This window comes from Phlebotomus papatasi, chromosome 2 (assembly GCF_024763615.1).
Source record: "Phlebotomus papatasi isolate M1 chromosome 2, Ppap_2.1, whole genome shotgun sequence".
Taxonomy (NCBI): Eukaryota; Metazoa; Arthropoda; class Insecta; order Diptera; family Psychodidae; genus Phlebotomus; species Phlebotomus papatasi.
In genome coordinates this window covers 107,073,996-107,095,078 of record NC_077223.1, presented here as the reverse complement: position 1 = coordinate 107,095,078, position 21,083 = coordinate 107,073,996, and the positions used below count along the sequence as shown (strand labels likewise).

The 21,083-nt window shown below is 34.6% G+C and overlaps 3 protein-coding genes and 1 non-coding gene across 4 annotated transcripts in view; 1 reads left to right on the top strand and 3 right to left on the bottom strand.

The window, feature by feature from the left end:
• The window catches only part of LOC129800690 (homeobox protein LOX10-like), a 242,167-nt gene that overhangs the window by 116,061 nt on the left and 105,023 nt on the right, over nt 1-21,083 (bottom strand). The gene's annotated exons all lie outside the window — the stretch shown is intronic.
• Trnae-cuc (transfer RNA glutamic acid (anticodon CUC)) lies at nt 2,780-2,851 on the bottom strand. The gene has a single exon. It is a non-coding gene; the product is annotated as a tRNA-Glu (tRNA).
• On the top strand, nt 6,159-6,986 carry LOC129801117 (uncharacterized). The gene has a single exon (XM_055845881.1). The coding sequence runs from the start codon at nt 6,159-6,161 to the stop codon at nt 6,984-6,986; it is 828 nt and encodes a 275-aa protein (XP_055701856.1).
• The window catches only part of LOC129800679 (uncharacterized), a 28,084-nt gene continuing 18,028 nt past the window's right edge, over nt 11,028-21,083 (bottom strand). Inside the window, exons 3-6 of the mRNA XM_055845261.1 lie at nt 20,451-20,812; nt 18,426-18,815; nt 14,522-14,686; nt 11,028-11,402 (exon numbers count right to left, since the gene is read on the bottom strand). Coding sequence (XP_055701236.1) covers nt 11,301-11,402; nt 14,522-14,686; nt 18,426-18,815; nt 20,451-20,812 — 1,019 coding nt within the window. The 3' untranslated portion in view covers nt 11,028-11,300. The remainder of the gene's footprint in view (nt 11,403-14,521; nt 14,687-18,425; nt 18,816-20,450; nt 20,813-21,083) is intronic.

The window sequence follows — 21,083 nt, the reverse complement described above, 5'->3', positions numbered from 1 at the left end:
CTTTTCGCATATTTCTGAAACAAAATGGGCTTTAACGTTATGTCGTTTAGATAGACAAAACAATTGTGGATCTTTGTACACGGTGAAAAAATTCTGCACATATTTGTTCCAAAAATTAGCTCGTCCACGGACACCATAATTTTTGGCATAATCTTGTTCATTTTACGAGACTCAAAAAGATACCCAATATTACTAACGAATTTGTTCCAAAATGTAGCTCTTCCGCGAACATCGAAAATTTTTGGAACAAATTTGTACCTTCTAGGAGGAACAAAAAGATACCCAATATTAGTAACGAATTTGACGAATAAATAGCTCGTCTATAAAATCGTATCCCTCCTTTCACACTCAGTCACCCGTCACCGAAGCGAAGAGGACGCCAAATCTGTGGCAATTTTCGTGCTACATGGTTTCACTTTTTTAATTCGAGATTCCCTATCCCTCCTGCTGCCAGCACTCGCATATGATTTCGTCATGCACGTGTCTGTATAAAACACTCTTAAGTTGATTTTTATTTCATGTTCCTTATGAACTTTCGCCACCGAAATCCATTTCGACTGATGTATAGGCCTTAACTGTAAGACGAAATCACTTACACAGATTTGTTCCCGACAATGGGAACAAAAAGATTCCCCATATGAGTAACAATTTCGTTCCAAAAATTACCTCGTCCACGGACACCGAAAATTTTTGGAACAAATATGTTACAGATGTAGGAATAATATTGTTATAAAAAATATGTACCAATTTTTTCCTGATAGTGGGAACAAAAGAGCCGAGTGCAACAAATTCTGTTCCAAATTTCAGGAACTAATTTGTATAAAACGAAATCAACTCGAATTTGTAGACATTCCACTGTATCAAAACGGTTCCAAAAGAAAACTCTAACAAAATTGTAACTGTATTTCATAACAAAATAAAGAAAACTTATTGGAACAAAAAAATACTCCCTCCGTTCCGAAATAAGTCGTACGTTTGGGAAAAATTGGGATTAAGGAAAAGTTTGTTGGTAAATGTTTTGTGTATCAACAATTATCTCTTGTAACGAACTATTGTTAATGTTCAGCACTAAAATTTGGGTCCAGTCTTGATGGTAAGTTGAGGAACGAATGTCTTAAAAATGTCTTATTTTTTGCGTTTTAATTTCAATCTAAATTAAATGCAAAGTGATGAGAGATAGAGACTTGCGACCTTCGGGGGACCCTCCCCCCATAAGTTGACCCTGTGACCCTGTCTGGCGAAGGTCGAAAGTCCCTATCTCTAACCATTTAGCACCCAGATATTCGTACACATAAAAAAATGTTCTTTTTACTGCTCATTCTGCAAAATTTTAGCAATAAAAAATGTTATATCGGTAATAACTGTTGAATTCTACTTATGCATACTAAAAATTTAGAACAAATTCTATCCTGTAATGTTAATCACAGTCCATATTTTAGTAATTAACTATCTACCGGAGCTCTTTGAAAAAAACGCGAAAAATTAACAACTTCAACATATGGATTCCTCAACTTACCATCGTCGTAAGATCCCCATATTATCCCTGAACATGGAGGATAGTTCATACGTAAGATATTTATAAATAACAAAAACATTCTTTGAAACCATTCCTTAATCCCTAATTTTTTGTCAAACGTACGACTTATTTCGGAACGGAGGGAGCATCTTTTCTAGGTGCAAATGGATTCCAAAAAAATTTGTTCCAAGGAAAACTTGTTCCAATATTTTGGTCAGTGTCCAAAAGTTTTCACCGTGTCAAAGAATTCCGAACAAGGATGAACTACAAACTGGAGGAGCTTTATGGAGAGGCCGATATTGTGGCCTATATCCTGGCGAGAAAATTGAGCTGGCTTGATCAAGTTTTCCATATGCCAGAGGAGAAAATGCCCAGGAAACTGTATGAGTTAAATCCGGAGGGGTCGAGAAATCCGAAAGAAATGGAGAAACATATTGGGCAATGTCCTCGAAACCATTAATGTACTGCCACGCCAGAGAAGCTAAATTACGTTATGATAAGGTTCAATTCCATTTAAAAATAGGAAAAAAAAAATCCAATTTCAAAGATGCCCCAGTTCTCCCTACAGTTGTAACTTTAAGTTTCTTGTCTAGTATCTATCTGTCTATCTTTTCAATAGTCAATTTACACTAAAAGCCCGTCTGTCTTTAATTATATTGCAACTGAAGATCCAAAGTGTTTATAGTATTATAATACACTATCTGCCAATGAAACCTTCTTATCTCGTCAATTGAGTGAGTTACCAACTCATCCAAAAGTTCAAGCACCCAACAGAATGGCAAAAGAAATGAGTTTGTTAAACAACTCACAAGTTATTACTGGGTGAATATTGCCTGCAGGGAAATCTCTCAACAGAAACGAAATAATCAATTGAACAGCTATCAACTCTCTTAGGTCAAGTAGATTTTCTGCTTCAGACGTCCTCGAAAATAATGACATTCTTCTCCAACGTGAAGGGCCAATTAGCAAGATGATACCCTTCGATGGGGCTCAGTTTTTTCCTCTCTCATAATCTCCCCATGGCGACAGATTGAGACCAACTCTTTTAATTCAACTTCTCAATGGCCTGCAGCGGGAAAAATTCTGTGATTGATGAAAATCCACTGTGGGTGGGCTCTTGAGAGGCACTGGCGTTGGAGATATTGGAATATTCCCAGAAATTTGTATATGGGAGGCAAATACCTTCAAGGGACACTCGACAAAAAAGCCCCCCAGAAAAAAAAGACTAAGAAGTTGAGTAACTGGATGAGCAAAAAATAGAAATTCCCACGCCGGGAATCGAACCCGGGCCTCCTGGGTGAGAGCCAGGTATCCTAACCACTAGACAACGTGGGACATGTCTGTGGACAAGGCAGAAGTACAGACGGTGACCCAAGTACTCCTCCTAAACTTCTATTATTATCCCACAAAATGATGTAAAAATAAATTCAGCAGAAACTAGATGTTCTCATAGCATGTTCTCTTAATTGATGTCTCTCTTGCCATTCGATGAGTGGCTTTTGTACTTCCCCAACGATAACAATTATCATACAATTTACACAAGCATTTTCCGCTAGCAAAAACATCCATTTTGCATGTCTAATTCCGTGTGCTTATTATAACAAAAACAAAATTATTTATTAGCTTCTGCTCAAGCACTTTTTACTCATCTCGCATATGATATTTGCTTGAGTAGGAGGAATTTTTATCAGAGGGCCAGGCAGAAAAATTGCAACACTGAGAGAAATCCGAAAAAGTTAAAATAACATTCCGGAAATGTTAATTTTACCCTGCAGTATTGATCCAAAATTGGTGTAAATATTACCCCTTTTAGGTGTATTGGGGGTTAAAGTTACCCTTTTTTAATGTTGATTTTACCCTTAAAAAGGTGTAAAATGAACATTAAAAAATGTTGATATATTTTTACACCTAAAAAGTGTTAAAGTTATGAGGAAAACAAGTTAATCGCACCCTCTTTTTTTCTCAGTGAAATCATTGCAAAGAAAAAAATTGAATTTTGGATATAGAAATCGCACTGATGCTATGTTAGGGGCACGATTTTTTTTTAGAAATTTTATGTTTTTTTTTTTGTAAATTCAAAAATTTGGTAAGGCGAACATGCACGAAACAGCCAAAATTCATTTGTATTTCTGTATAATAAGGTTTGATGACCGGATCGTTTTCCGTAGACTGCTACATAAACGCTTGTTTTTGGACTGATGAAATTCCTTTTTACTTCTTCTAAATACATAGAATTATTCACTGTTTCATTCAGAAACATAATTCTACAAAAATTTATCAAAAATATTAAAGAAAATTTATAGAATAATGATAATACTGAAATAAGTTAGCGGTCACTAAGTGGATCGCCTGTTCGCTAATTGGCTCAAATGGTCTTTTAATTGGATCACTCAATTTACAAGAATATTCTTGACGATGGGCACTTAATGGGTCAAGTGGTAGAGCACTCGCTCTATGATGCAAGTGTCCCGGGTTCGAATCCCCTTTATGTCACCAGGAATTTTTCTGGTGTTAAAGGTGTTCGGATTGTATCCAGTTAGCTTCACTGCATTTGATTCCACGGGCATGAGACTGACAACCTCATTCCATACAAGAAATAAATAATAATGCATGTCTAGAAATCCCCTTGCGGGAAGACCCTGTTCCTTAAATATAAACAATAAATATTTTCAATGAACTTACTGTCATTAGTGAAAATATCACTGCAAGAAAGTTTTTATTGCAGAACCCAGCTGGCACAAGTTTGAAATGAGTCGATTACACTTACTTATTTAATGGATAAAAATATTATTTTTGCTTTTTCTCAAAGTTGAATAGTTATATTATGTTACTGTAGTGACTATATTACGGAAATAAAAATAAAAATATTATTTTAAGTGGATTTTATCTAGTTAGCGTATTCATAACGATCCATATAGCAAAGCGCTCAGATTAGTGCACTTGACAGTAATTAAAAACGCTTTGTAAGCTAATTCTTAAGTTGTTTTCCTAAAAATCATCTTTTTTAAGGAATTAATCAATTTTTATTTTTATTATAAATTTATTATTATTTTTTGGAGGCATTATTCTCTTTCTTGCAGAAAATCAATTTTTAAAAATAAAATTTAATAAGAATTTTAGAAAATTCGCTATTGAACTAATTAATAAATTTACAGATTAAATGAAAGGAAAAAGATACGATAATAAGCTAAAAAAATGAAATAAAAAAACATGGTTAAAAAAATAATAAATGTCTTTAATAATGCCCAGCGCACAATAACTTTTGTTTGTAAATACGTTTTCAAAATTTTCTATAAGAATGAGCGAGATGACTAGATCTAAATCTCACTCACTCTCATTGAAATGTCAAAAACATGTTTACTAAACAAAAGTATTGTACGCTGGGCATAAGGTTTTTTTTTTCAGAATTTAGTTAAATATTTACTTTTCTTTTTTAAAGTTCGTATATTATTATTTGTACTGTAAACTAAACGATTGTATAACTGTGTTATCACACTTGCAAATTAAAATTTTAATATGGTTCACATTAATTGTCGCTGGTGAGAGTCTAAATGTGTAATTTATGTGTTTGAATCATTTTATATTCAAAATTTGATCTATTTGTTGATAAAAAGGTAGACTTGGCCCGCAAAATTTGATATAAATTGATTTATAGCATTAATGCGAAAAATTAATGCGATTTTCTCTTTAATTTTTTAATGTGAAAAATATTTATGCTTTAGGTAAATTTAAACTTATTTTTGCATGCCAAGTCTAGGGGAAACTGGGGCACCACCAAACACGGGGTACCACCAAACACTGCGATTTTTTAATCGGATATTGGATATCAGAGGATAAGTCCGATAGGAATTTATAGGCACTAAAGGGATGCTTGTCTACTGAAGGAATGGTCGAGATAGTCCAAGCAGTTTAGAAATAAAAATTAGTGTTTGGTGGTACCCCGTGTTTGGTGGTGCCCCGGTTTCCCCTACTTCTTTATCTTTATCAATAAATAGAAAAACCCCAAATATTAAGTATCCCAAAGACACAAATAACATATTTGGACGCTCACAAGCGACAATTAATGTGAATCACATTAAAATTTTAATGTGTAAGTGTGATAACGCCGTTAGAGGCATATACGGCGTAGTGAACCGGGGTTTTGTCGTCGCAACCAAGTCAAAAATTCAGAATGAAATTTATCAGTATATCTATCTTATTTTATGTTAACGATTCGAATCTATTATTAACTATTAGACTAGTTTTTTTTTCGTTATGGTTTGAGTTTAGCTCCCAAGGCTGAAAATTAGGACTTTTACAAATAAAAACAGTAGAATTACTTGAGAAATTGGAAAGAAATCTAAACAGCTATCTAAAATATTAAATGTTTTGTACATAAGTACAAAACATTAGAAAATGTTTATAATCAACATCTGTTACCTTTTTCCATTATAGGAATCTTGTTTTGAAATAAATATCTCTTTTTATAAATTTTGTTTATTAACAAAATACATTAGACTTTAGAAAAAACGCGAGTAATTAAAAATTTAATAGATCTCATATATCGAGCGAAAAGCTTATATAAGAAGCATGCGTTTTCTGATTTAAGGCTATTTAAATTTTTCTACTGAGAGGTTAAAGTGATTTCGTAAGGTGGACTAAAATGAGTGATACTGTTCATAGATCCACACCATCTTGGCTAACAAAGGAATTCTTTGGAAAAATCTTTAACGATTTTGTGAGTTCGACGAAGAATCTAGAAAAACCTGTTGATTGGGATTGTGAAATAGATCCTTTGGCTAAAGTTTTCGACGATGCAGTAACGACGGTATTTAAAGTTAAGGTGACAAATAAGGTTAATGTGAAGGAATTTTTTAAAGCATATGTTAAGATAATGGCATCTGAAAGGTCGGCTCTGTGGTCAATGCCAATAGAGATCCGGAAAAATATTTGCATTAGAGAATACCAGATTTACAATGAGTGTATTAGTGAATTTTTGGCGATTTTTAAGAAGATTGATAGTAGGGTGACTCTTCCTACGGCCTACCATTTGGGCTTGGACCCATATATTTTAGTGATTGAAGATATGGTAACCAGTGGATATGATAGATATCGAAGATGTCTGTCAGTTGAAGAGTGCAAAAAAGTATTTGAGGACTTAGGCAAGTTCCATGCAGTATCCTATTTTGTGCATCATGAACTGAAGAAGGATCTCTCTAAATTTGATAATGTAATAACTCTGGATTTCTTAAGAAATACCGGAATTTTGAAATTGTCTTATCAGATGTTTACGGAAGTTGTAGCTACTTGGGAAGGATGTTCAGAATTCGCTGAAAAACTGAAGGAATTTGAACCATTTTACTACACATCAATCATCGAGGCACTAAGTGAAAATCCTTCTGGTTTCAACGTTCTCAATCATGGAGATTTTGATAGACCAAACTACCTTAAAAACAAAAACAAAAATCAGAATGGTGCCTTTGTGAGTTAACAATTAAACACATACAATATTGATTCCAGGGGGTGAATAAGTATGGCCAGAGAGTGTAACGTGAGTGACAGATCGGCAGATTGCGCGATCAGTCAACGAGATTACTTGATCGCGCGATCAGTCAACGAGCTCGCACTGATCACGCGATCAGTCTCCAAGATCGCACTCAAAGTGTACTGTGAGTGGCAGATCAGCAGATCGCGCGATCAGTCCAAGATCGCGCGATCAGTCACCAAGATCACGCAGATCCCACTGATCGTGCGATCAGTCTCCAAGATCACGCTGATCGCACTGATCGCGCGATCAGTCTCCAAGATCGCACTGATCGCACTCAAAGTGTACCGGGAGTGGCAGACTTATTCACCCCCTGATTGATTCCCTAAAATATTTTAGTACCACCGCGTCGTCCTCTGTTTGGCTACCACTTAGAATGATTTTAAGCATTAACCAATCACCGAAGTGAGTCACTAAAATATTACAATTCTTTCTATGATTGGATAAAGTTTAAAATTCTATCAAGTTCTAGCCAATCAGACAACATTATGAGTCTACAAATATTTTATGGGATCAAATTTTTATTAAGATGAAGATAAAACAAACTTAACACAACTAAGAATTACCACTTTATGGAAACATTCTGTATCGTCTTTAGATTGACTTCCAAACAAGCTCATGGAGAAGCCCTGCCTGTGATATAATTGCAGCTCTTCATAATTTTTGTAAAATTGAAGACAATTTTAGATCAAAAAATTATTTTATCAAAACCTATCACAATGAATTCACAGAAACTTTGAAAAAGCTGAACTTTTCCCATCGGATACCATCTCTGCTGGATGTTCACATGGAAATCCTTAAAGTTGGAATACTAGGTTAGTTGGATTAGGAACGATATGTTAAATTATATGACATAATCTCTCTATTTTTTTTGTTTTGTTTAGATTTGGTGTTTTGGACATTATACGCTCCCCTGAAATATAAATTCGACTGTTCTAATATGGCTCTCTTAAAAGAAAATTACAAAAAAGTTATTAATTCACCAGACCTAAGACAGTTAGCTAAATTCTTCCCCAATTTCCTCAACAAGGGATATCTGGATTGTGACAAATATGAAAGCAGAAAATAAATAATTGAAACAATAAATGTTGTACTAGCTTACTATTTACTATAATTGTGGAACTTTGTTTATTTTAGTCTTTTTTTTGGTTTCTGAACATTCAGAAGGATAACCTTAAAAAACCATGACTTCAGAATTGAGTACGACGATTGATGACTAAATAAATTTTAAGTTGAGTTTAATACATGCCTTAAATTTAAAACTGCTGAAAAGTTTCTTTTTTAATGATTGTGACATCTTGTTACTTAATTTATGAAAAATGAAAAATAAATCTCTTCAAATGAGGATAAATACTCCACAAAGGATTTTAAACAACCGGGCTCCACCATAAACATCCCGGCTAACACAATGTAAGCTGTTATTAGCACAATACTATACACGCCCCTGGTAAGTTGCCTGAAATTTGAAGCCACTTTCTCATATTTCGATTTAAATTTATATGGGATTTTTTTTGCACTCGCGACCGTTACGCTAAATATCTAAAAAATGAGAAGTTTTTCCGTATTATAAGATACCTTTCCGTATGGGGGGACAAATATACTAAATTTTTGCTTAAATAAATTTTTTTCTCGGAGCACTGTGAGCTGAGTCCGAGATCAATTTAGGAAATTGGCTTCAAACAGCTCCATATAAAAAAAATTAACTTGCCACATGCTTGATACTATATAAATTAGGCGCTTTGTCGTTGCTCTTAATTAATAGCATTAGACAAGATAATAAAATAAGTCCTTTATAAGTACTTAGTAAGTCCTTAGTTATCGCATTTTTTAGGCAAAAGTAGGGACACGTAGCGAAAAAAAGTGAAAATTGGACTAGAGTGAGATAATCACGTATTAACTCCATTGCATTAATCAATTAACTACGAACCATTCAAAGCTGCACTTTGATTTGGTACACTCAGTCCCGGGATTATGCACTTTTCGGGATTATGCATCTGATGGGATTATGAACATACCTTTATACAAGTTTGCCTAACATTGGGAGTCAATTTATGAAATCGTTTTTGAATTAATTAATTATTTCTTGCCATGATTTGAGGGCTTGCCCAATCCGCAAAAAATTACTCTGACTCAAAAATGACTGGATTTTGGTGTACAAGAAATAGTCAAAAAGATTACTCCTAATTGGAATCTTAAAAATTAGTCGTATTCGCGTCGTATTTTGGTCACAGCATTACTCAAGATTGAATTAGTAATATTATCGTTTTTTTACAGTTCTAAAGTTTAGATGTACCCACAGATATACCCAGTGAGGGGAAGATTTTTTATAGAGACACTAGAAGTTACTGTAAGTCGGCGTCATATTTTAGTCGTGAACGAGTAATTTGAGAGTTATTATGACGCCAAATGACTTCCGTAATTACCGTCATACTATTCCCCACTTACCGTCATTCGACTCTCTGACGACAGTCATAGGACCCGATTTTGGAATCGAGAATACATACATCCAACGGTAATCTTACTTCAAATTGCTATTTGGGTGAGGCCCTTCCTGGTTAATTTGATGATTCCTGGTTAATGGCTCTGTATTTCAAACCATTGTGGTTCGTGAAAATCTTGTTTCCAGACCGCACCGTGATTTAAACATGGACTCTTTGTGATGACGGTCGAGCATTCTTCAACTGCGCCATGAATTCCTATAATCTTTACAAAGCATATCAGGAACCATTGAAGCGTCACCTAAGATATTCCACGATGACATTCGAACAGCAGAATGGTAAATTTTACTGGCTTGGATGGTCATTTCAATCCAAATTACTATCCTCCGTTAAATTTTACTGCATTCTAATTAAATTCTAAAATCTAATATCCAGGTAGTAAAATCTACTATGCGGATAGTAAAATTTACTATACAAATATTAAAATCTAGAAGATGCCAAGGTAAAAACTAAAGAGGATAATAGAATTTAAAATTGCAAGATAGTAGATTCTAAAGGAAAATGTCTATAGAGGATGGTTATTTCTACTATCTTTTGAGGCAGTACAATTTAAAGACACGATTTATAAAAAAAATAAAATTGAAATTTTTCTCGGTGTCCAACAAACGCTAACCCAAGCACCGATGTGTCTGATTTAAAATTTCATAAGAGTTGCTAATACTTAAATAGGGGAAAGCTTTCAGGTTTCGACACACTCTGGCTTCGAACACTTTATATTTTTTCAATATTCCTTTAATGAATCTGTCTTATCTATGATAGTAATACATTTGAAAAACTAGTGTTAATAAGTCACATAATTCATGAAAAATTTTAATGAGATTTTTAAAGGAATAGGGTAAGTGGGGCTCCTTTGAAATTGGGATTTTTCTCCTATGTTTAAATGGAACTCTGAGCCAGTTCATAATGTAATTTAGCGTCTCTATCTGTTTCCGCAGCTAAATTATACAAGGATAAAGCTCAATTTTATTTAAAAATAGGATTTCAATAAATAGCTATAATTGAAAAGATTAATCTCACTACTGTCTAAATACAGTCCTGTAGAGATGCCAGATATGCAAATAAATAATTAAACCTTTTTTTCATTCCTTATTCATGCAAATGTAATTATTAAGTTTTTTACGTATCTTAATATTAACATTATTTATTGTTTTTTAATTCAACTCCACTGCAAATTTTTTAACTCACCTTGTTGCAAAGTCTTATGGATTAAAACGTAATTGAAAATGTTGTATTTTCCCTTTCCATTGACGGAAATGTTTCGGTGCTACTAATGGCAAAGCCTCTGCCAAAAATTCCTTTCAACATTTCTTATTTCATCCTTGGCATTTCCGCAAACATTCAACCCCATTATCGAAATTAAACACACAAAAATATATTTTCTTTCGCATAATTCGAGTGTTGGCGCTCTTTAGAAATCCACTTTTACGCTCGAGAAAATTCCACCCATTTTCCACGTCATTGTCATTGTACCATCAAAGAAAGACACATATCCAATTCAATCGAGTGCTAGAGAGATTTCATTTAATCAAAATCACTAGAAAACATTTCACAAATACCTATAAAAAATACATTTATATATATCTTACAATTTCCTTGTGTTAAGGCACTTCACGGTGTAAAATGCCGCCCACATTTTGCAGTTGTAGAATACAACAAAAAAAAGAAGGAAAAAGAGCTAAAGCTAAGAGGAAGCTCAAAGATGAATTGGGGAAAAAGTTACGATTGACGTTGAGTGGGTGGATTGTCCCTGAAGGGTGGAAAATTACCCTTTGGTAATGGTGACGGATTTCTGGATATGAGCTCCTCCACCAGCTGCCTTGCCATTCAGGAACTGATTAACTGCAGTCAGAGTGGCGATAGGAATCTACGGAGATACATAAATTATTTGTGACATGTTATCAGGGGCTTACAATTGAGAAATGGGTAAGCCTATGATTAGTTTTGATGCTAAGATGCTATAAATCTTAATTAATTCCCTTAGCGACTTATGTTTCAAGATCCATTCGCAATATTAATTTTTTAAAGAATAATTTAGCTCATCGAATGTACTTCTTGCAGAAATTTCTGATCGACTCCCATTTAAATGCTGTTCAATTTAAAATTTAAAAAATATTAAAATAGGCTGTAAAGGGAAAGTGCCCATGCTTCGTACAATCCCAAGCTTCTTAATGACTAAATTTTTCCTATATTTCTCAATAAATGTGACTAATCGCATTCATATTTCATAAATTAGAGGAATGTGCCCAGTTTTTGAAATATATTGCGGAGTTACACTTATTCAGAAACACAGGAAAAATTTAGTCAGTAGGGGAAAGTGCCCATGCTTGATACCATTGGAAGCTTCGTAATGACTAAATTTTTCCTATGTTTCTCAGTAAATGTGACTCCGCAATATATTTTAAAAACTGGCCACTTTCCCATACTTTTAAAAAATAGTTGCAATGAGTCACATATATATTGTGAAACGTAAAAAAATTAGTCATTACGAAGCTTCCAATGGTATCAAGCATGAGCAATTTTCCCTATGAAGCTTAGGATGGTATGAAACATAGGCAGTTTGCCTTAAAGATTATGTATTCAAAATTGAAAAAAAATGTTTATGAACTAATTAATATTTCACAAATTTATTTCCTCTTTTCCAAATTTGTACTTCGCGAATCAAATAATACAAAATGATAGCAAAGCCAGGGACTAAACAGTTTGAGATAGTGTCTGGGGTTTTTGAAGGCACCCAACGTAAGTCAAGTTAAGCTTCATAACAACTAATCTTTGACCTTTTCCGGACCTTGTTTTGGAACACAAAAGCATTTTTAGACTAACATAATTAGGTCACTTATTAATAGTGAGATAATTATATCGTGGTTTTTCATAACAAACCATAAACCATTTGAAATTAGCTCAAACTTGCCAGGAATTCCAAGACCTTTCCAACTATTCCCAATTTGATGCTATTCTGTTGAGAAATACGCTTTTCTAGAGCCTTAATTTTAGAAAAAATATTAGAATGCTTACGATGACAGTAAATTTTCTTCGGTCAGTGTGATTCAGGCCTTAATTATTGACTGTTTTTGTTTTAATCCTAATAACTTTAATTGGATTTTGGTTTATAAAAGGTTGTGACCTAAATTCTTTTTCGTTCAAAAATTTGTCCATGTTTTCAAAATTTGTGAGGGATATCTCTGATGATTGTCAGTAAAAAGGTTAACACTCTAGGATGAAAGCACTTTTTTCTTGTTTTACCAAGAGCTGTCGATCCTGATGGGGATGTTCTTCACTAGTTAATTAAATTGTATTTCCATAAACTTTTTTAGAGATCGTTCATTTCACGGGGTTTCGAATCATGACTAGCAAGATCTCATTAATAGGTAGTTTTCCCTTTTTCCCTTTTTCTTCATCTGAAGAATTTTTCTCACAATTATTGAAGTTTTTAAAATTAGTTTTTAGGATTTTTGTAATAGTGATTTTTTGCTGAGGATGATCTGAAACTCCATGAGTTACACGATCCTTAAAAAAGATTCTCGAAACATAATTTGTTCGACCATTGAAGACAATTCCCATTAGGATCGAAAATACTGGGTAAAACCGAAAAAGTGCTTGCATCTTACGGTGACAACCTTATCACTGCCAATCATCGGGATATAGTCCCAATCAAGATATCAAAAGGCAAAATCCTGAAAACCAAAATTCCGACCGCCAAAATCTCGGAAGCCAAATCCCGAACGGGTTGAAATCCTAAATATCCAAAGTTACAAAAAACCAAAATCCTGAAAAGCAGAAACCTAAAAAGTCAGAATATTTAAAAGCCAAAATCCCTAAAGTCGATATACCGAATTTTTAACGATTTCTATATTTCGATATTTTGGCTTTTCAGGATTTGGACTTACGGGATTTTGACTTTTTCGGATTAGGGTTGTCTGGATTTTTGCCCATTCGGGATTTTGGTTTATTGGAATCTTGACTTTTCGGGATTTGGCTTTTTGGAATTTGGGCTATCGCGATTTTGAACATTCGGGATTTTATCCTTCAGATTTTCAACTTCCGGAATTTTGACTTTCTGGATTTTGGCCCATTCGGGATTTTGGTTTATCAAAATCTTGGATTATCGGGATTTTGTCCTTCAGGATTTTAACTTCCGGGATTTTGACTTTCTGGATTTTGAACCATTTGGGATTCTGGTTTATCAAGATTATGGATTATCGGGATTTTGTCCTTCAGGATTTCAACTTCCGGGATTTTGACTTTCTGGATTTTGAACCATTTGGGATTTTGGTTTATCAAGATTTTGGATTATCGGGATTTTGTCCTTCAGGATTTCAACTTCCGGGATTTTGACTTTCTGGATTTTGACCCATTCGGGATTTTGGTTTATCAACATTTTGAATTATCGGAATTTTGTTCCTCAGGTTTTGAACTTCCGGGATTTTGACTTTCTGGATTTTGGCCCATTCGGAATTTTTGGTTTATCAAGATATTTGATTATCGAGATTGTGTCTTTTCGGATTTTGGCTTTTCGGAATTTAGGCTTTCAGGATTTTCACCATTCTCGGAATTTTGACCATTCGAAATTTTATCTTTGAGGGTTTTGGCCTTCTGGATTTTGGGAAATTCGGGATTTTGGTTTATCAGAATTTTGGATTGTCGAGATTTTATCTTTCGGGATTTTGTCTTTCAACATTTTGGCTTTCGGGATTTTGAATTTTCAGGATTTGGACTTTCGATATTTTAGCTTTTCTATAAATATTTTTGAATATAAATTAGATCTTTTATTTAAATTTAAAAATTTGTTTTTAGCAAATTAGCGGTGTGGTCAATAACAAACCAAATTAATCAGCAAATTATTGGACTGAAAAGTTCTATTTTAAAATATAAAAAGTAAAAAATTATTTAAAATCCGTTCAGTTCAAATTAAAAAAAAGTTACATTTTTTCACAATTTTTATGCATTCAGGTTTTATAATTTTCGCTATATAAAATATCAACTTACACCAAACACTCCGTCAAAGAAGGTTCCTCCATGTCCATGGACTCCTCCATGGACCCCAGATGTGTATGTTACGGTTTTGGTTTTCGATCCCAACTCGTGACTTTCGATGCTGTCGCTATAGCTGCTTTCGCTGCTCTCAGAACTCACTGGTCTCGTCACCACGACCTACAAGTAGAAACAGACAATGTCAAATGGGGTAGGTCTAGTGGAGTCTTCTCCAAATGTCTCAGCAGGTCAGGGAAGCCCCTTTAGCTAAAATGCCTTCACTAAATCAATTGGTGTGACGGTGAGTGTTGTGAGGATGTGCACTAGAACGCCCACAAGACCACACTTTTCTTGTGATAAATTAGGTGAAACATTTGTAAACCCATTGTCTTGAGGATGTCCCAGTTTCTGGGTCGAATTCCCACAAACCTTACACGGACTTCTTCCTCAATTTCTCCACAAAAATTACCTTGTTAATAAAAAGTGCGTTTAAATGTTATTTGGCTCCCAGAGAACAACCTCCATTAACTTAAGTAAGTGTACTACCTCTTCTGTAAATGCCAAGTAAATCGGGTAATTGATAGACAGTAATCAATACTTGTTGAGACTTTAGAGTCGACAGGGTTCAGCCCCACGATGCTCTTAAGAATACTGCGAAGACGGGATATTGATACCTCGTGAGGTGCTTCAAAGAAATTATGGTTTTACTGAGAACATATCAGTTTTCATAAATGAGCACTTAGGGAAACCTATTGGAAAGGTAAACTATCTAAACTTGTGGCTTGGAGTTTTGAGAAGGGTTCTTGAAAATGTTTTGGATAATAATCAACTTAATACACATTCAATTTGGGATTATGGCTGATTTCCAAGAAAATTTTAAGGGAAATCTGATAGATAGAATTGCTTGAAGGGCTTTTCATATAGAAGATTTAATGACAATTTCATGGTATTCATTGGTTCACTTTCTGGCTTTAAGTTATGTGAATATTAGGTTTGTTCAGGTCTTCCTCTGCGGGAAGATCTAAGTGGAAATACCTTTCCCTCAGTTGTCTTAAAAGTTTATGCTCGCTCCGAAATTTTTCTGATCCATTCAAGCGTTATGGCGTTATCACACTTTGCACATTAAAATTTTAATGTGATTCACATTAATTGTCGCTTGTGAGCGTCCAAATATGTTATTTGTGTCTTTGAGTCACTTAATATTTGGGGTTTTTCTATTTATTGATAAAGATGTGGACTTGGCTTGCAAAAATAAGTTTAAATTTACCTAAAGCATAAATATTTTTCACATTAAAAAATTAAAGAGAAAATCGCATTAATTTTTCGCATTAATGCTATAAATCAATTTATATCAAATTTTGCGGGCCAAGTCTACCTTTTTATCAACACATAGATCAAATTTTGAATATAAAATGATTCAAACTTCAAATATACAAATTCCACATTTAGACTCTCACCAGCGACAATTAATGTGAATCATATTAAAATTTTAATGTGCAAGTGTGATAACACAATAAGTCTAAGTCGTTAGCATGTAAAAGAAGAAACGTACGGACGTTACTTTTCTCGCCACTTTGAGATTCTAAAACTTACAAAAATCTTAAAAATAAGAAACCAACTACTGTATACAATTTTTCATTAGGCTTTCAAAAAATCCAAAATTTCAAATGAAATTTTGAATGAACGTGAAATATGTTATATTATTTTATTGTAATAAAATTTACAGGAAGAAAAATAATTAAAATTATGAAAAAAGCTTTTATTCGACTGAGAATGGTCTGTTGGAGTACAGTTTCTGGCAAGAACGGATTAAGGTTAGGGTAAATGTCCTAATTCAAAACCATCTCTAGACGCTTTAACTTTGACAGAAGATACAACACATTAAGTTTATATTTTTTCTGAAGAGAATTACATAAATTTGCTCCTTGACTGTTCTATAATGTTACTATTTAGAGAAAATTCATTAGATATATTTTGAAAACTTCTAAAATACAAGAAAACACACAAATTAAATTGGAAACAAATTGATCCAAATGGAGACAAGGGAAAGTTTCTAATTGGAGACAAACAGTGAAACTGAAACCGCGACGAAAGGCTTCCAAATCCTTGTTGAGTTGCTTTAGAGTGCAGGATTTGTTCTTTTTCCTGGTCTTTTCACCTTTCCCATCTAAAACAATAAGAAAATCTCTCCAAAAAAATCATATTTCCGGGGTTTCCTATTGAAGCATTTGCAGACACTTCAGAAAAACCCTTTTTGTTCACGAAATAGGTAATTCTTTCATTTGAAACCTTCACGTATCTTTAGCAATAAAGATTAGCACTTAATTTAACTAAAATTAGCCAAAAATATGACATAAATGTTAAGCGAAACAAATAAACAACAGTCGCCTTATTGTGTTTTTTGGAAAACATGGTCGATCGATAAAAATTCGATGGTCAAAAGGTACACTTTTAATTTTTCTGAGAAATTAACAAATTCAAATTTGTGAATATGAACGGATTTTCGCTTTATTTGAAGCAAAATTAACTAAATAATCAAACTGTGATATAGAAAATATATAAATATAATAATTTAGTACTGTGTTTATCGTGTAAACAACGACGTTTCCATTTGGAGTAGCGAAAAATTTCCATTTAGAGCAGGTCTTGAATTAGCCTAATTTATCCTACATGAAATTAATTAATATTAACGGATTAAGCAAAAATGGTCTTAAACTGTTCTTGCCACAGAAAGCTTTCATAATTCACGGAAAACGAAAATAAAGTTCAAATTTATAAAAAAAAAATAAATAAATAAATCTTTAATACTGTAAATGCGGATGGATTTGACTGCCTACTAATCATAGGCTTTTTTTTTTAGTTGTAGCACTTAAAGATCATCTTCACCGATCGGACATAGTAAATCAAATCCGAGAAAACCGTCCTTAAGTTCTGGAAATAAAGAAAAGCTTACGAAGAGAAGGATAAGGGGCAAAGTCATCAATATGTACGGTATTACAAAGACCGTTTTTAAAATCGGACAGCGCTGAAAATCAAACACACGGACTGAAATCAGAAATTTCAGAATTGAAATTGATAATATTATTTAAGGCACTCCCAAGGGCATAACCTAAATCCCTACCCAAGAAGCAATTTTGTCTTATTATAGTCCTGTAGAATTCCTTAAGTAAGGCACTATAGAACCAAAAATCTTTTTATTTGCTTATAACGCTCTTGGTTTCATCACTGAGATTACTATAAGTAAAGTAGCACACTCATAAGGATCTTAAAAGCTTCTATGGGAATTTTAACAGAAAATTCTCACTTTAAGTCTTTTAAAAGTGCACTATAAGACTTGTTTAATACTTGGTTCTATAAGGCAGCAATTCTGCTTCTTGGGTATTTTACTATTTGAATTTTTTCCAAACTCTTCAATATTATATTTTTACAGAGTGTATAAATGGATCAGAATAAAATCGAAGTTCAGAGCATTGTCTGTGATATGCAGTACCTAAAATCGAATTTGCAAAAGTTTAAACCCACATAAATTTTAGATAGTTTGAAATTGTTTAAATCCACAACACTTCAAAGCCAGCAAATTCCTCCCGAACGCTCCCAAAGTGCAACACCAAACCCCCGCCCAGTGCTCGAGGTCAGTCTGCTGAAATTCCAAGAGAGCCACTCCTGTCCAAGAATGGGTTAAACAATGCACCACGTGCCACTGACACGGAAGCTGTGAACCGGACTCTCAACAGAGAGAGGGCGTGGATGCAGTTTAGAGAGATCGAACCTGCTGTAGTGGTCTGGTCAGAATCCAGAGGAGTCCAAGGCCAGAATGGTGGCTCCGGTTGGCCTCAGCCATGGCCAGGGAGCGTCTAGTGCGATTCTGTTTCTGAGGAGTAATGATTGGATGGGTGTGATAGTGATTCATGTTTGTTACCGGCTTGTGGACGACTGCCGGTGCTGTCTGGATGGTTTTGTGTATCTGGACAGTGGGTGGTGGAGGGACGTACACCCTCTTCTCCACTTGAACCACTGGAGGAGGCTGTGGTGCAGCAACATACTGGTAGTGAACTCTCTTGGCGGGCTTCAAGTGATGATGATGACGATGCCGATAGACAACATGCTGCGGCTGAGCTGGTACCGTCTGCACCGTCTGCACTGTCTGCACTGGCTGCACTGCTGGAGCCTGGGCTGCTCCACCAAATCCAGCTGCGGTGTTGGCAAAGAAGCCAAAATCGAGGAATTTCCGGTAGTCAACACCTGCTGCTGGTGCTTGGGATTGGACTTGTACAGTAGGAATTGTCTGTTCTGGTGTCACCACAGTGTCCTTCAACCAACATTGTTCAACATATCACGTTCAGTTGCATTTGCATTATATCTCCATCAATCAGTGGCCACTCTCTCTTCCACTGATTGTTCTAGAGTGTGTTTTATTTGTTGTGTTTTTGTGCTTGTAACTAAACTCAAAAGTGTGCAAAATATCAGGGAGGAAGTGTTTATAGTTTCACTTTTATTTCTCAGTAAAAGCTCACCTGGAATATTCTTATAGAATTTCTTGCGAAAGATAGTTACTTAACGCATATTTTAAATTATCTACATTAGGTTTTTGGGGATTGAAAATTTCAATGAAATTTTTCAAATATTTTTCTTTATGATTCTTGTGCCTTAATCTCAATCATAGCACCTGAACAAAAAGCTAGAACCTGAAAATTATTTGAATTTTGTGAAAAAAAACTTTAAAATAAAAGAAAAATCGTAAAACACTTTTATTCTATCTTCTTATAATGAAAAATCGACCTTAACCTTTTTTCTCTCGCAGAAGGTCCAAACAGTAAGATGGCGGTGGACGCTACTACTAAAATATTACTTTTCGTATAAACTCGTATTGATTCGTCAAATAAAGTATTTTCTGATGGTATACCGATCGACTGGGCCTAAAAGTATCATTCCGAGCTGCTATTTCAGAACTAACTGTCTTTCTGGTGAGCGTTGGTGTAATGATTACATCCAAAATTAAAATACTCAATGCTCCAGAGCTTTCGGCACTGCATCATGTCTTCTTAAACGGTTTTTCGTTAGTCTATTATTCTATGGTGAGTCTGTGGACCGAATATTGTCCTTATTCATTCGTACTACTTCATATTACTACTACACTGAGAGAAATCCGAAAAAGTTAAAATAACATTCCGGAAATGTTACCTGCAGTATTGATCCAAAATCGGTGTAAATATTACCCTTTTTAGGTAAAGTATTGGATTAAAAGTACAAAATCAAAATGTAGTTCTTTGTAAATTTGACATTCTCTGAGAGAAATCCGAAAAAGTTAAAATAACATTCCGGAAATGTTAATTTTAACCTGCATTATTGATCAGAAATCGGTGTAAATATTACCCTTTTTAGGCGTATTAAGGGTTAACGGTACCCTTTTTCATGTTAATTTTACCGTTAATAAGGTGTAAAATGAACATTAAAAAATGTTGATATATTTTTACACCTAAAAAGTGTTAAAGTTATGAGGAAAAACAGTTAATCGCTCCCTCTTTTTTTTCTCAGTGATCAATACTGAAGTATTTATTTTGAAACTTTTTCTAATTATTTCTGTTTTAAAAAATCTTGAAACTCAAACATCTTTTGTCTACTAATCAATTCAATGGGAAAAGGATGTTTAGAATGGTTTAGAATTTACTATCTATAAAAAGCTAAACGTCCCTTTAATAAATTAGTACGCATTGACTTAGTTTTCCCATCGATGCAATCCCAAAACCGAGTTATTCCGATTTTGAGAAAAACTGACCATTCTAAAATTCACTTTGAAAACTTCGGGTATTTTTGAAACTTTGAAATCCTAACTGCTACACTTTAAATGACGCATTAGGCTGAGAATGTGTTTAGATAGAAACACATCGATGCAAAAACTGACGCAATGGAATATTTTTTAAATTACGTTGCAGAATTGTCTTACCTGTTGAACGACGGCCGGTTGCACTGGCACAGTATGGAACTTCTTCTTAGTCTTGATTTTGTGGTAGACCACAGTATCACCGACGGTGGTCTCCGGAGCAGCATCTGCGGTGGCCACCACATTCTTCGTCACAGTCAAGGAGGGCTGATGGTGGACCACAGGAGCATCAACAGTTACCACCTGCGGTGGTTGAGATTCTACAGTCTGGACCACAGTCTTCTGCAGTCCTGTTGCATGAGCCTCAGCTACACTTCCACCCGCGCCACCGCCATCGGCTTCAACATTTCCCGCGAGAGCTGCACTAGCCCCAACTCCATGCCCAGCTGAAGCTCCCGCGTACAAACCACCAGCGGTCCGCCCATCTGCAATTAATTTATGGGGATGCATCAATTAATGGCCACTAGTGAAGTGTGGTTTTGCCCAAGCTCAAGCCAATCCACCGCGCAATTTATTGCCCTTCCGAAACTCAATTACACACGACTGTGCGTGGAATTTGCGGATAGTGTCTATAAACAAGGACGGGAAGATCAAAACTTCTACACTCAGAGAAATCCCCCATGAAACTATTAAAGTCGCAAAAAGCAGCAGTTAAGCACAAACACCACACTTGAATACTGAGTGCGATTAATAAAA